Consider the following 15,355-nt stretch of genomic DNA (forward strand, 5'->3'; position numbering starts at 1 on the left):
CCTTAGTGCACTCTATCATGCATGGTAAATAATAATAATCAGAACCCAACAGAAAGCTACGATTGTCTGATGGAAAATCAGTGACTGACTTGAAGGCTGTTTAACACAGATTGTTCTTTTTTATTTTGGTCTGATATAATTTATTTATTATTTGCAGTTTAATTAATGGTTTCTCAACTCAAAAAAAAAAAATGCAAGTTCTGTATATTGAAACGCTGTTCCAAGGATTATAATAAAGATCATTTATAACCTTTGCCCTTGCTCAGTGAGATGATTTCTCTGTGTTAGATCACAGTATTTCTTTGTGAGGCTTTTACAGTGCACAGCCACAAATCCACACTGAAGTTAATGATGTTAGTATATATGCAGGAATAGTAAGAGCACTGAACTGTACTGTACACAAGAGTTTCTGGCTGGTGTCTCCTGTCATAAATGAATAAGAACTCACATCTTTATCAAAAGCATATGCCACTAACTTTGAAAAGCTTTTTCAGGTGTAAGCTGCACTATCGCAGACACAGTGAGTCACTGTCAAAAGAAGATAGCATTCTTTTCAAATTTGAAAAGCTTGGAGGGTAAATATTATCAAGAACCAGAAAAATCAGCACGACCACACCTTTTTACACATTTTATGGCCCAAAGGCGCCATTGTGCCGATGATTGCAGGAGCAGTAACTGCGGGCAAACACAATGCAGTATGATGCGAGTGATTGAAGTGCTTCCACAAATGTACATAATGGCTTCATTCAGGGGGTGAAGCTATTTCATAACAACTTATATTCATCACTAAATAAGACGTCTCAATAAAGGCTGAGAGTGGGTAACAAAAGAAAAAGCTCTGAGACTTTAACAAAAACTGGGACTCATTGCCTCAATCACACTGCTGTACTTTATGGTCTCACAGGAGCAACATCTAAAAAGACAAGTAGCTACACTGGGTCAGGTTAGGAAACATTTCAGACTGGGGCCCTGAGCTACACTTGCTGTTGCATTTAGAGTACATGGGGGGAAAATGGAAAAAAGGCTCTGTAAGGGTCAGTGGGGGAAAATGAAGACATCAAATAATATTAAATCATTACGTATTCACTGAACATACACTAGCTTCCATGGTTGTTATTCAGACTCGGTTTGTTATACTGACTTAATCAATTATTCAGACCCCAATTAATGTTGTCAATGAAAGTCCTGTAGGAACACCTCCTGTGTGAAGCCGTTTTTTTTTTTCCTTCAGACTTGATTAGGCTGTGGACAACAGAGACCCCTGCTGGCAAGAAAAGTACACTGCCATTCATTGAAAATATGCAGTACTATATCTGTATTTTCTGCATGTCCTCGGTTATTACACGTCATGTAGTGTCTTTGCAGCAAAACGAATGAGCATGAATATGTGAAATGGCATCTCAGCATAATAAGGCTGGTGCCTCGTGTGATTTGCTCCATAATCAGTCACAGCAAGATATATTTTCTTTACACAAACTACTGCAAACTGACACCGTCTGATACCGAATAGCCAATGTTAATCATGCAAGTGTGTCACATTGCAACAGAACAGAGGTTTCACAGAGTAAGTGTGTGTGCACACAGCCTTCAAGTTGTTTATGACTACTGCATTGCAATCAAATGGGCTTTAATTGGATAAACCCTATTAAGGCCTCAGCACCCTGAGACAGATCAACACACTCGCTGTTCGATCAGGTGGTAATAATCCTAACAGGGGTGTTGCACGCCTGCCACTTGGCTCACATAAAATTCAGCAAACTGAGAACAGGAGGGCAGTTAGCCATGCAGTTAAAAGAAGATGTGTGTACACATAATGCTGGACTTACTTCAGGCAACTAGCACTTTGCAAGTGCTCTGCATTTTAATGGGCTTCACCAGTGGTTGAAATGGGCCAGAATACACAACAACACCCCAGGCCTAAGCTCCTGATTGGACAGAAAGGGTGTACACACAGGAACGAGGAACGAGCACCAAGGGCTGTCGCTGTCTGAATCACATAGACTTGTGGGATAAAGGTGGTGGAGGCACTTTGTTGTTCTGAGACAAACTGTACTCCCACTGGAGCTATGCTAAGACGTACAAAAACTACAGAAGAAAGATTGCATCTCTAGATATGAAGGTAGAGGTGGAGGATAGCAACACCGCTCTCTGCCATCACACACCTGTAAAATTGGGCTGACATTGCAATGTCACTAATGGAGAATGCTCTTAACCCACCGAGGAGAGAACAAGCAGCCTCTTTGTACATCTTCCAAATAATGTTAAAGTGAGTGAGCTGGTCATCAGGTTGAGAGAGGAGACCCTTTTAATTCCCAACCCTCCTAGCACACACCATTGCTAAGAGGAGTACTGTACCCTAAATGTAGACTGGGTTTGTGGGTTCTGAATAATTGCCACTATGGTAGGGGGGCTCAGTTTCTCCTCTAAGTCTCAGCAGCAACACCATGAGGCACTGACCCAGAATTGAATGTGTTGGTTCTTTGAATGCAGTCATTTCTCAGAAGGAATATTAGTGTTTGGCTGTGGCTGTTGCTGTTTTTGTCCAACTGACAAGATAATCATGCCATTTAACTTTAATAGTAAATTTGTGTTTAGTAATTTTGAACAATGTAGTGCTGATGTTACTTACACAATAAACCTGATGGAACATGGATTGTTTGAAACGAAGACATATTAAGCAAAGCAAAGTTCAGGCAGCTTACCTGTCTCTTCCGGGTTAGTTTTCCGACTTCCGCTCCCCACAGGCATTGTTGGATCTCTATCTTGCTGTCTATTTCGTCTTTGCGCTAGACCGGCATTTTCCCACAACACCCTGCTCCTGCTCGCACAGATGACGAAAATGGCGGATAACTCGTCTTCGGTAGGTTTTCGGGCGATATAATTTTATTTTAGATACATTGACCAGTTTCAGGATGGAAATTAACGTGTTGTTTTCCGTAGGTCGAGATTGTTGAGGGCTGTCGCCTTCCTGTTCTCCGTAAAAACCAAGAACACGAAGACGAATGGCGTAAGTATTGTCCGGTTGTTTTTCCAGTGCTAAGCTAGCTAATGCTAACTAGCGAACCTCAGCTGTTGTTAACAGACGCCACGGCCTCTGGTTGAAGCACTGTAAACACCACACGCACCGCGGACACATGTAGTTGCACAGTGTGAATGGATGTAATTAGAATGCTTGAAGAAGTCACTGTTACATATAACAAAAAATTAAATAGCCAGCTGTCAGGGGCATTTTGATATAATGTTCGTTACCATAGAGTTAGAGTTTTCTTATTTAAATCGTTGTAGAGGTCTGAAGAAGTGTAACTATCCACTCTGATGCACTATGAAAGCTCAAGACAATACATTTGTGTAATACAGACATTTCTTTTGTACACTTTAATATCTCGTATCAGATTAGATGTATTTTGAGACAGTAGCTGTAAGTTATTGTTGTAGTTGTTTTTTCTAGTTATTGCTTAGAAACTGAGAGAGATAGTGGAAAAATGTCCATCAAAATGTAGCTCCGGGAAGGTTTCAACTTACTTACTAACTTACAGTACAACAGTAATAATAATAATAATAATAATAATCACTCTAGTATACAGTAACAATAATATTCACAAGTGAAGTTTAAATCAGCAAATGTTAATTTTTCCATCTATCAGCTAATTGAGTACTCCACTAATTGTTTCAGCATTACTCGCTGCCCTAGTTTAGTGAAAGCTACATGGTAGCTATCTGTTTTCATTTGTTGTGCACAGTGGTAAATCTATAGTGTGTTATCAGTTATTTTCTTGAAGTCCATCACAGTAATTTTTCATTTGATTTCAGCTCAGTCAGTGCAAGTTTTAATGTGACTTATTTTCTTGCAGCGTTGGCTGAAATTCTAAGTGTGAAGGAAGTCTCTGCGAGAAAGCTTTACTATGTTCACTATATCGACTGTGAGTATAATTTGTGTTACTTACTCTTCTTCTTTGACATTTTAACTGTTAGAGTCACTTGATTGTTCAGATGAATTACATGACACAGAAACATCACAGCGGGTGTGTTCTTGTTTGTGTAAATTTGCTTGTGTTCAAAGTCAACAAGCGCCTGGATGAGTGGGTCACAGGGGACAGGCTGGACATGAAGAAGCTTCAGTTCCCTAAAAAAGAAGCTAAAACACCAACCAAGAATGGTCTTCCAGGCTCTCGTCCCAGTTCCCCAGAAAGAGAAGTGGTAAGCATATACGACGCCTCAGAGTGATTCACTCCGATCCAGAAACATGTGTAACAACACAGTCAGTTTTGGCATCATTCGGGTTGGGCCGATGGGCGATGCTATTGTATGTTGCCGATGGCTGACCGTCATCAGCCACTGAGCCATCTACCATTCTAACATTGTGATTTACAAGCCTCCCCCAGTCCACACTAACACCAGGGTGCCCCCTGGCACACACACTACCACACACAGACAGGGTCCAGAATTAACACCCACCAAATGCGATGGATTTCCCGTTTGGTGAGGTAAGTCTTGTTATTGAAATAAAAGCTTTGTGAGTAAAAAGCCAATAAGAGTAATTTATGAAAGCATTTAGCACCTTTGCACTGGTGACTGTGTATTTTAATGCAGCCAGAGACCCTAACCCCTTAAACTAATAATTAGTTAGTTAGTCAGTCACCCCATGTCTCGCTCAGCACATTAGACTCTGCCATAATGCAAGGTGATTTACCACTGTCTCTGATTAATATCTGTGAACATCTGCCTCTTTTTTCACTGGTGTATTTTGCAGTTACATCACTATGACTAGTAATTGAAATATGTTTTTATAATCAGATCTAGTTAATTACGTAGCTGAAGCACGGGCTACAGGGAGGAAAAGTAAGGACAGCCCGTCGGGCTGTGAATGGGTCAAATGTGCACAAAATAGAGAGAGTAATTAATACCCAACAGACATGCATATAAAAAGGAGAAAAAGTTTGTAAGCATTTTGTTAGACATCATCAACCCCTAGGCAGCATCATTTTACTGTTGTGAAGACAGTCGTTTATACAATATGAGCCCACAGTTTACATCCCAGTGTTTGACTGCTGCAGCAGAGACTGAGAGGTTTGAAAAAATGCCTCTAAGGAAGGCCATGGGTGGTATTTTTATCATATGAGTGAGATCAATCACATGTCAGACTAGTTAGCCTTTTGTTTCGCTTCAATGCTCTTATAATGTCAATTGTCTGTTAATGTTAATCTCAATTACTGTATTGTAAATATTGGATGTGGATATAATGGCCTGCATGGTGTAGATTGCAACAAGTTAGATTAGTATTTGTAATCAGTGGTCAATAACTTCAATGGTGTAATGTATTTTTTTTTACTGGGCAGAAAAACTCAACACAACTACAAGACAGTAGCAGCCATTTACATGGTCACTTTACTAATGATGTACAACGTGTTCAAGCTGCTTGAACAATGATTTGTTAAAATGTACCATAATATATGCTTGTGTTTGCTAGCTGCACGGGCGTGGGAATACATTTAACCTAGCCTTCACACTTAAGGAAACGTTGAGATCATCAGTTTTCATTTTTGCCTTTTTGTGTCCATACTTGATTCAAAACCAACTGCTCATTTTTAACACTGTGTTAGTTGTTACTGAGGACACAGTGAACACCTGAGTCTGAACCTGAGGGTTAATGGATGCCTGTTAACCCCCTTCCTTCTCTTCCTTTCTGTTCAATTCAGAGGAAGAGTCTAGATCTCAACCTACAACCTGCCACAGCTCCTTCCAGAGGCAAAACCCTTCCCACACCGGTACAACTTGAATTTACCCATTCTAGAAATGACTGAAACCTTGTTTAAACCTGGTGTTAACATGTATCTTGTGTGAATCATATACAGCTGTCGGGTCATGCTGAACTGCATGGAAATCCAGATATAAACAACCATGACACAAAAAGAGAAGATGATGATCCAGTCGTGCAGATCACATCTGGAAGTGGTTTAACACACAGTGTATCCAAATGTTTGTCAGGTGTATGCACTGGACTTGTCAAGCCACGTTGCAGCTTCAAATCTGTCAAGGTAGCTGGTATTCTCTGTTTATGTTGTGATCTCATGTAGTTTTGAAGGTGAATTGTTCTGTGAGTGAAATGAAATCTTTTTTTGAAAATCACATGTACTGAAGCAGCTAACAATAAATCACACACAGCAGGGAAAATGTTGAAAGTTGTTGATGCATGCCGATTGGCTTTTTAAGGATGAAAGAGACTCCTGATGACACATTTTTAGCTCTAAGTGTAAACCTAATGCAGTCGCAGCTGATCTGTGTTGCATCTTAATACCAGGTTTAAATAGGGTGTAATTTACATTGGACTAGTTTAACCTGGAGATAAGGAATTTGTTAAAACCTTTAAATTGACATGATGCGGTTATTAAAACCAAGACACATTCTTTACTCATATTAGTGAACAAACAGGAGATAATATTAAGATGACACTCCTTCATACTCAGCTTGTTAACATTACGTTGGTGTGTGTTTGAAAAGTCGAACACATGCTTCTTGTCTGGCTGGAATCAATAAGAGCTTGATTCGTTGAAGTGTTTGGTCTGTCTGCACTCATTTTAAGCCAAATGTCTAACAACCTTTGTCTGCTGCAGAAGAGGAAAGTAGAGGCCGTCCCCTTGGCGACTCAGGTATCTCCGGCCACCCCCGTGCCCTCCCTGCCAAGTTCAGCTGAAGCCTCTCAGGCATCTGTTTTTCCTGCTGTGAGAGAGACCAACACCTTCAAGTCCCGCGAAGACCATGACCAGCTCTCCTCGCTCACAACGGTAAAGAACATTTTCTTGGGTTCTTCAGTGTTTGAGTTGGAAGTGTTTTAGTGCCGACTAACACGTCATTTCTTTATGGTGCTAGAACGGCACTGCCCGACGACTCGTCCCCTCGCAGCCCGGGAGGAAGAGAAAAGCTAACTGTGGGCCAGCTGACGAGGTATGTAACTTCAGTATATTTCATCTTCACAGTCAGCTTATTGTTTTCTCATTTCAAGTTTATAGTTTATGTCAGAGTCTGCCTCATTTTATCCTCTTTTATTCTGAAAACTGCACACTGAAGTACATATACAGTATTCATACATAGGCTGACTTCTGGTAAAATTCTCTAATTCAGCAGGTGGATAAATAATTTAAATTAGTGCACAGTTGCTGCAACGCCTTAGTCAAAAACATTTTATTTATCTTTGTCATATATTCTAGTGTTAAAAGTAAAAGGTAAAAAGTAAAGGAAAAGTAAAAAGCATTTCTCACAACGCTTTAATTACTCTTTTTTTTTTTTACTCTCTTAAAAAGAGTTTTCCCTTCTCATTTTTATACAATTTCTTTATAACCATCCTTAGAAACAACAAGTATATGAGTATGTTGACAAAAATATTTTTGCCATCATACTAATTTTAATTTGTAAATTAACACAACGTGGGTTTCATTATGTTTGTCACAACAGAAATGAACAACACTAACATGGATGCTGTTCGTTCATCCTTTCTGTGAATGGTTATTTATTCATGTACTTTGTACAGGATTTTCAGTCTTCTGTGTTTCATTTTCATGTTAAATTGAGTTGGATTATTTTGGCTTTTCATTTTGTTTTGTTCGGTGCTGTGACCAAATTAATCGTTGCGGCTGTACAATGAAAAGCATTTTTTAACATTTTGACGTGAGTCATTTTCAAGCTTTAAAAAAAATCTGCTAAATATCATTATATGGAGATCCTACATTTCTAATAATGAAATGATCTTTGACAAAATAATCTAAAATGTATGTGCATTGTTTTTGAGAGATGAGTGGTGTAGCCTGATTAGATACTGCTAAGAAGGCAGTTATACACTGAAAAAAATGTAAGGTCTGTAGAAGCAGCAGAAACCAAACCTGGCAGGTCAGGCCGCGGCTGGAGTTTCTGTTTACTCCGTCAAGCTACACCACACAGCTGACTTCACATCATCTCTACTAACTGTGGCCAGCTTGTTTTAAAAATTACAAAACAATCTGTCAGCCCAATATCAAACGTTTGTTCTTTCCTCCCTCTTCAGTCACTGTTTAACATCTCTCTCACTACCTGTGATTGCCAGCACTGCTGGCTGGCTCCTGATGAACCCACCCTGGAATACATGAAAACTACAAATGTTATACTGAGATTATTGCTTTCAGTCTAACCCCTCAGCCAAACTGTTTAGTAATAAAAAGAATCAATTCTCTGTTTAGTTTCCAAAAGCCTGTGTTTTTGTGTCTTTTTCTGCTAGATGATAAAGGTTTTGCAGTATAACAACCCTCAAAGTGCCAGTGTCTTTCTACCACCACCAGAGGTCTGTTTTATTTCCTTATTGCCCGTTGATTGTTTGTTGCTGTCCAAATTCAGCTGTGCCTTAGTGGGTCCAATAGAAAGGAGGGGCTGCTTGCCTCAGACCCAAGTTTATTCCTTTGGGTTACATGTACAGCCACTGTGATTACACGTGTTACTTATTTAAAGAAAACTACATGTCTCAAAATCTCAAAATGCATACACTTCATTTGATCAAATAACTGCACCAAGAGTGTCTAATGTGTCCAGTGTCCACATTGTTTACCACCAGGATTCACAGGACAGTTCGGACGGCATCCCATCTGCACCCCGCATGACGGGCAGCCTGGTGTCTGACCGCAGCCACGATGACATCGTCACCCGGATGAAAAATATAGAGTGCATAGAGCTGGGACGTCACAGACTGAAGCCCTGGTACTTTTCACCATACCCACAGGAACTCACCACGCTGCCCATCCTCTACCTCTGTGAATTCTGTCTCAAGTACCTCAAAAGCCTGAAGTGTCTCCAGAGGCATTTGGTAAGAATCATCAGTATGCCACCATCTTAAGCCCTTAATCTCTTGCTGCTTAGATTGCCTGCACATTGCTCTCGTCCTCTTGTCTTTCATCTTTCACAGACAAAATGCAATCTAAGACATCCTCCAGGCAACGAGATCTACCGTAAAGGCACCATTTCATTCTTTGAGATTGACGGCAGGAAAAACAAAGTTAGTAAAGTGATATTTTTCTCCCTCCTCAACATTTCTTACAGCATTTTTTTATTCCCATGTTGTTTTTGATTGAAATATGTCTGTTATATTTTTCAGACTTATTCCCAGAACCTGTGTTTACTTGCTAAGTGTTTCCTGGACCACAAAACCTTGTATTACGACACAGACCCTTTCCTCTTTTATGTAATGACGGAGTATGACTCCAAAGGCTTCCACATAGTGGGCTACTTCTCTAAGGTACACAAATGATGCAAAGAATTTTGAATTACCTCTGCAGTCTGGACGTGGTCCCCTGTCTAACCGGGGGGCAGCCCACAACAAAACTTAGTCTTTTTTTTTATGTTTGCAGGAAAAAGAGTCGACTGAAGATTACAACGTTGCCTGCATCCTGACCCTGCCTCCCTACCAGCGGAGAGGCTATGGCAAACTACTCATTGAGTTCAGTAAGTGTGGAATCCACAACAGTGGCATAAAGTTTGGTAGATATTCGTACATTGAAATTATTTGGGCATTTACTCACCTGTGCTGTCTATCTGTTCACTGTGTGCCTGTCAGGTTACGAGCTGTCCAAGGTAGAAGGGAAGACAGGAACTCCCGAGAAGCCACTTTCTGACCTTGGTCTTTTGTCCTATCGCTCCTACTGGTCCCAGACCATCCTGGAAATCCTCATGGACCTGAAACCTGACAATGGGGAAAGGCCGCAGATTACCATCAAGTATGTGACTCTCGCCAATTCATCTCAACCTTTAATTGTCTCCCAAGAATCATTTTTAAACAGCAGTTTAATGATTAGCTCCCTTTTCTTTTTGCCTTTTTTTAAACCTCCAGTGAGATCAGTGAGATCACAAGTGTGAAGAAAGAAGACGTTATTTCAACACTTCAGTACCTCAATCTCATTAACTATTACAAGGTGAGAGACCATCCTTAACTCTGCCCTTCCTGATTCATCTGCATGTGCAGCATGCAGGCGTTTAGCATTCCCCCTCTTCCTCTAAATGGAGACTTATCCCCCCTGTGCTTGACGTGGATTGCTGAAGTGTAAATGGATAAACGGGGGAAGTCAGTAATTTGATGCTTTCCACTGTTGAATACTAAAATTGTGAGACAAAATACTGCCCCTCCCCACTTTCATCACTAGTCTTTGCACAACTTTCCATTCAACTGTTAGCTTGAAAGGACGCTAAAATGTTTCAGATGGTTTTAATCTTACATTGGAGGAATGTTTTCATACTGAGGACAAAAACTTTGCAATTTGACTGATTTAGTTGTTGGTTGTGTGAAAATTAATGCACACACTATTGGTGTCCAGTCACACCACATATTGATGAAATCATAGGTGTTTACTTTCCACAAAAACACATGCAGGGTGCTGGAAAAAATGTGAAGCGGTACTGTAAAAATGTTAACATTGTCTTGTCTCTTGAATGCAGGGTCAGTACATCCTGACCCTTTCAGAGGACATTGTGGATGGACACGAAAGAGCGATGCAGAAGAGACACTTGCGCATAGATCCAAAATGCCTTCACTTCACACCTAAGGACTGGAGTAAGAGGGGCAAGTGGTAGAGTCCCGGCCTGGCCCACTGAATGCCCGCCCCAACCGGCAGATACCAGACTGAAAACAAACGGTGGATCACCTAAAGGTTTCTCACAAGCTGCATCAAGAGGGTCGTTTTTGAACCCAGGACTCGTCTTTAGATAAGAAACAAGGAACCTAAATTGTCACTTGAGATGCATACTGTATGCTTTTATTGTGAATATTCATTATCTATTGTCAGTTTTAAATGCTCTTGAACACAGGGCAGGGACAAAAGAGACACTGGTTGACAGTGACGCGCCAAAAAATACACCTTCTACTGTGTAAAAGATTCTGTTAATGACCGACAGTGCGTTAAAAGTGAGATATGGTGTCTGTTTAATAGTGTAAATTAAAGCTTGAAGTGGCAAAATACAGACCACCTTGTGAAAACAAGAAGGTGGTTTTAAAAATATTTTGAGTTCTACAGTAGATATTTGCTCATCACATTAAAGGACCAGTGTGTAAGATTTAGGGGGATCTATTTGCAGAGTATGACAGAATTGGAATATATGATTAATAAGTATGTTTTCAATAGTGTGAATTTACCTGAAAAAAGAGTGGTTGTGTTTTGCTTTACTTCAGAATGAGCTCTTTATATCTACAGAGAGAGCGGGTCCTCTTCCACAAAGTCCCCCTTTTTTTATACCACCTTGTTTATAAAGTGGCCCAGAATGGACAAACCAAGCTCTGGCTTAAGAGAACACCTTTCGTGCTCTTCTCGAGTTTTGCGGCCTCTATAAATTCTCTAAAAAGGTTTTAAAGGGAGGTGTGATATGGGGGGGTATTGGGGTTGCAGTCTGCAACCTCACCACCAGATGACACTAAAGCCTACACACTGGACCTTTAGAAAGAAAGGGGATTAATTTTCCTTAAATTCAACAAGGAAAGCGTGTTTTCACCCCATGCACATCTGTCCTTCAGCAGCCACGTTAATTAGATAGATCACGGTTGTTTTGGCCACTCTTTGCATGTGTTACATTCATATTTACACATTTCAGCTCATTTAGATCAAGTAACAGATGCTCTGTTGCTGTCCTTTAATACGACCTTTCGTTGCTCCTAACCTTCTCTGTCATCGCTCATTTTAAACATCAAGGTAGCCGATCTCACAGCACAGCTTTTAACCGCTGCTCAATATATTATGAGCCGTGATCAAATTTCAGAATTGTTTCTGTTGTCTGACAACAAAAATACGACGACCCTAAATCACAGAGGTGCAGATTCACATGGGACTAATATCGTCACATGACCTCTGTGTTTGGTACAATATTGTCAGTAATTTATGGTAAAATTTGTAATTTACAGATAGATGATATGACGGATGACCTCTGCAATTATAACAAATTACTAGAGGTCCACAGTTAAATGTCTTCTTGGCTAAAGCTCTTTGTGTGACTGTCCAATAAGATCACTTTATTTTTTACTCATTTGAGAAGCGTCAGCTGATAGAAAATGTATCTGTAGCACTCATTAAACAATGAGACAACTCATGTCTGAACAGCACTCCAAGATTAAGTCATCACTCTGTGTGCAGGCTTCAAAACATTTCTCAAAAGCACACTCACACGTATGTGCGTGATTCAATGAGATGTGAGTTGTGAGTGTGTAAACAAGGAAAAGGCACAAGCAACCCCGTTTTCAGATCTGTTGGGAGTAAGATACCTGCCCCTCTAGTTTCTCATCACATGGGGAGTAACTTTCAGTTCATTGTGATTCTGAACCAACATGGTCGAGTCAGGTTTGTTATCTTTTACAGTCTTACCTCTGTTTTTTATTTTTCATTTTTGTTAAATAGTTAGAAATATTTATGCTCTTTGTGATCATTCAGGTGGACGTTTCTTCCTTTTTTCAGATAATCCAGTCATGATCATCTGTACAGTGTGCAATGAGACAAATCAATCCCCAAATTCGACATGTTGCCCATAACTGTACATACTGAACCTGATTGTAAAAAGAAAAAAAAAGCTTAGAAGACAGAAGCCATGTTGAACTGTTAGAGGAATGTAAATTTTGTGTACAGTTGTCTGTTCTTTTGTTTTTGTTTTTTTGTACTTAATGTAAACTAACTGGCTGCACAACAGGAAGAGACCTAAAATTGAAATCTTACGTTCAGTTTGTGTTTTATGTTTACATGTCACGAAGGATGGTGAATTGACCCTTTTGAAATGATTTAGTATATCTTTAAGTGAAACACAGTTGAGAGTATGATTTGAACGTTTGATATGAAAAGCTTGTTGAATTGTTAAAAAAAAAAAAGAATCTTTTAAAAATCCCAATGTGCTTTGAATGTTTGTCTTTAAAAGCGAGTCTCTGAGTATGCTGCATTTTTATTGGCAGAGTGGCCTGAGATTAAGGTGTATACACAGGTAAGAAGACGAGCCGGTGTTAAACAGGTCATATGCAGAGGTTGCTGAAGTTACTCTTCAATTCTGTAAAATGAATGACCCTGCAGAGCTGTGCAGAATGAACACACAGTGTGGTCACCAGTCATAAGATGCCGTCTGGATTGAACCTCCTTTTTCAGTAAGTTTGTACATTGGCCACCAGGGGGCAACATTACAATTTCCCCTGCGTGTGAGTAAAACTGCATCAACAAAGTTGAAACCACAGGCTAAAATTAAGCAAGAGTGGATGCTTGTTGGAGGGTAAATTTAATACAACCTGCAACCTGACCATTGTAATTGTGTTACAGCTGGCGAGGGACTGGGTGAGTGTGAACAACAGAAAGAAACCTCCACGCTTGCAGGTAATAACTTTAAATATGATGTGAACTGAGGAGGGAGCCTAAAGCCGCTGCGGTCTGTGTGGGTTAATTGATTTTCCTGGACTCGTTATTGGCTGCTGCTGAGCCACACCTTTACATCTTTACATTTTAAAATGAATCTGCATGCTCTCATTGCTCGGGACTGATGCCGTTTAATACCTGCAAGTCAGGTTGGAAATATCCTCTCTGTCATTTGGTTGCACTGACTGGTGAATTCCCTCCCAACACCACATCACACCCATTTCCCCCCCGTACCTGCAGAGACACAGCAGCCCCCATGGAGGACAGAGAGGAATTTCACACTCATCTCACATCCTCCTCACGTATCTCATTTGGGAAGTCTTTCTGACGTTTAGCATTTCCTCATCCTGATTCCTGACTGGTGGCACATTCTGCTTTATCTGGACCTCTGAGATCAGAGGAGGCCATATGTTTCATTTCTTATTAATTGTTCTGATAAAAACTCAGAAGAAGGAAGAAAATATATGTAAACTAGATGAGTTAATTAATTAGAGCAACAGAAAATTCATTAGCCACTATTTTGTCAATATTTTAGTTACATTTCAAGCAAATGAATTTGAAAGATGTCTGTTTTCAGCTTCTTTATGTGATTTGCTGCCTTTCTTTGTCTTATAAGATTACACTTATAGGCTAAATTTTGGTTTTGGGTTGCATGTCGGACAAAACAGGACAGCTGAATATGTCATCTTGTGTTCTGGGAAATTTTGATGAGCAGTTGTCACACTTTCTTAATCGAGAAAAATATATTTTTAATGAAAATAGTCATTAGTCGCAGTTATAGTACTCAGTTGTTGGATTGCAGCCACTGCACAGCTGATTGTGTTAGACTGTTGAAAGATATCCATTAACAGCTGTCACTTTGGAGGACAAAATGTGATCTCTATTATGATTCATTAATGGAAATTAAGGGTTTATACGTGACAAAGCATTCTAGCATTCAGGTTGTAATTCACTTGGCTTGAACTTTGTGAATGAATCTTGGTTTTTATTGTGCTGGCAGCTCAGGATACCTCTTTGGCTGCCATTGTTTCAAACCTAGTAATATGTAACATGACACACGAGGGACAAAACTTTGAACATAAAGATGTGTTTGTCTGCAGAGCTGCAAGCATTAAGAGTCTTCGTGGTCTCAGTGGAACATTTCCACACGGTGTCACTGCAGCACTGATTGTCGTGGCGGCATCTCATTTACAAAATGACCTCTGGTGAGACGAACAGTTTGAGAAGCTCAGTTGATCACAAATCAACCCCCCTGCTCTGAAAACTAAACCTGCCATAGAAACCAAGTTCATTAATGGCATCAGAATATGGCTTCATTTGGAAATGTATATTCATAGTTATATTCATGAATATTCATAGTTTGATGTTTAATTTTTCAGTTCACATGCATAAGATATCCATGAAGTCCACGCTGTGAAATTCAGTTTCGTTCTCTTGTTTTGAAAACCGCGCTGAACACTGGAGGAAGCAGCAAACCCCCAAAACCCCTCCTGACCACCGATAAACACGCGATGAGGTACGCTTGTTTTTAAGAAAACTGTTCAACTACCATCAACTGGTGCCTCTGCTTTTATATTTCTTATCTCCTCGAGACACACTCCACCAACAACGCAGGCCGCTCCTCCTCCCTGCCCCCAACCCCAGACCAGAGCCGCTGACCTGGTAACACACGCAGCCATATGGTACGGCCGGGACGAGCCTCCATACAGTAATTAGGGGGATGGTGCCGGACTCTCGGCTCTGCTGCGGTGTAGGTTAAGCAGCATGAATCCTCTCCTCTCATGAGCATCATGAAAAGCTTCATCCAAACTCTCAGGTATGTTGTTTTTTTTTTTAAGGTGGTGCAGTGTCTGATGGGAAAGGAAAGCTATGTTGTTACACTCCTACGCTCTCATTGTTCTGAAGCAGGTTGGTTGTTTGTTATGGTCTCAGCCCTCCACTGACTACGTTTGGGGAGTACACAGAGGTCTCTACAA

At 40.3% G+C, this 15,355-nt stretch overlaps 2 protein-coding genes across 3 annotated transcripts in view; both read left to right on the plus strand.

Annotated features, from left to right (window-relative positions):
- The first annotated feature begins 2,813 nt into the window (after positions 1-2,813).
- On the plus strand, positions 2,814-12,867 carry LOC121617108 (histone acetyltransferase KAT5). Of its 2 annotated transcripts, XM_041952146.1 has the most exons (16): positions 2,814-2,860; positions 2,941-3,007; positions 3,852-3,920; positions 4,061-4,197; positions 5,697-5,765; positions 5,853-6,035; positions 6,612-6,782; positions 6,868-6,942; positions 8,246-8,308; positions 8,576-8,824; positions 8,924-9,013; positions 9,113-9,253; positions 9,366-9,459; positions 9,572-9,731; positions 9,845-9,926; positions 10,447-12,867. In XM_041952146.1, exons 1-16 carry the CDS (start codon positions 2,831-2,833, stop codon positions 10,579-10,581), a joined length of 1,815 nt encoding a protein of 604 aa, XP_041808080.1. In that variant the 5' UTR covers positions 2,814-2,830; the 3' UTR covers positions 10,582-12,867. The 2 variants fall into 2 exon arrangements, with proteins under 2 accessions (XP_041808080.1, XP_041808081.1); XM_041952147.1 differs by lacking the exon at positions 5,853-6,035.
- Positions 12,868-15,080: 2,213 nt separating this feature from the next.
- Positions 15,081-15,355, plus strand: part of zmp:0000001168 (signal-induced proliferation-associated protein 1) — a 34,784-nt gene continuing 34,509 nt past the window's right edge. Inside the window, exon 1 of the mRNA XM_041951735.1 lies at positions 15,081-15,195. The gene's annotated coding sequence lies outside the window, so the exon portion shown is untranslated. The remainder of the gene's footprint in view (positions 15,196-15,355) is intronic.

Source organism: Chelmon rostratus, chromosome 14, assembly GCF_017976325.1.
Source record: "Chelmon rostratus isolate fCheRos1 chromosome 14, fCheRos1.pri, whole genome shotgun sequence".
In the NCBI taxonomy this organism is placed as follows: Eukaryota; Metazoa; Chordata; class Actinopteri; order Chaetodontiformes; family Chaetodontidae; genus Chelmon; species Chelmon rostratus.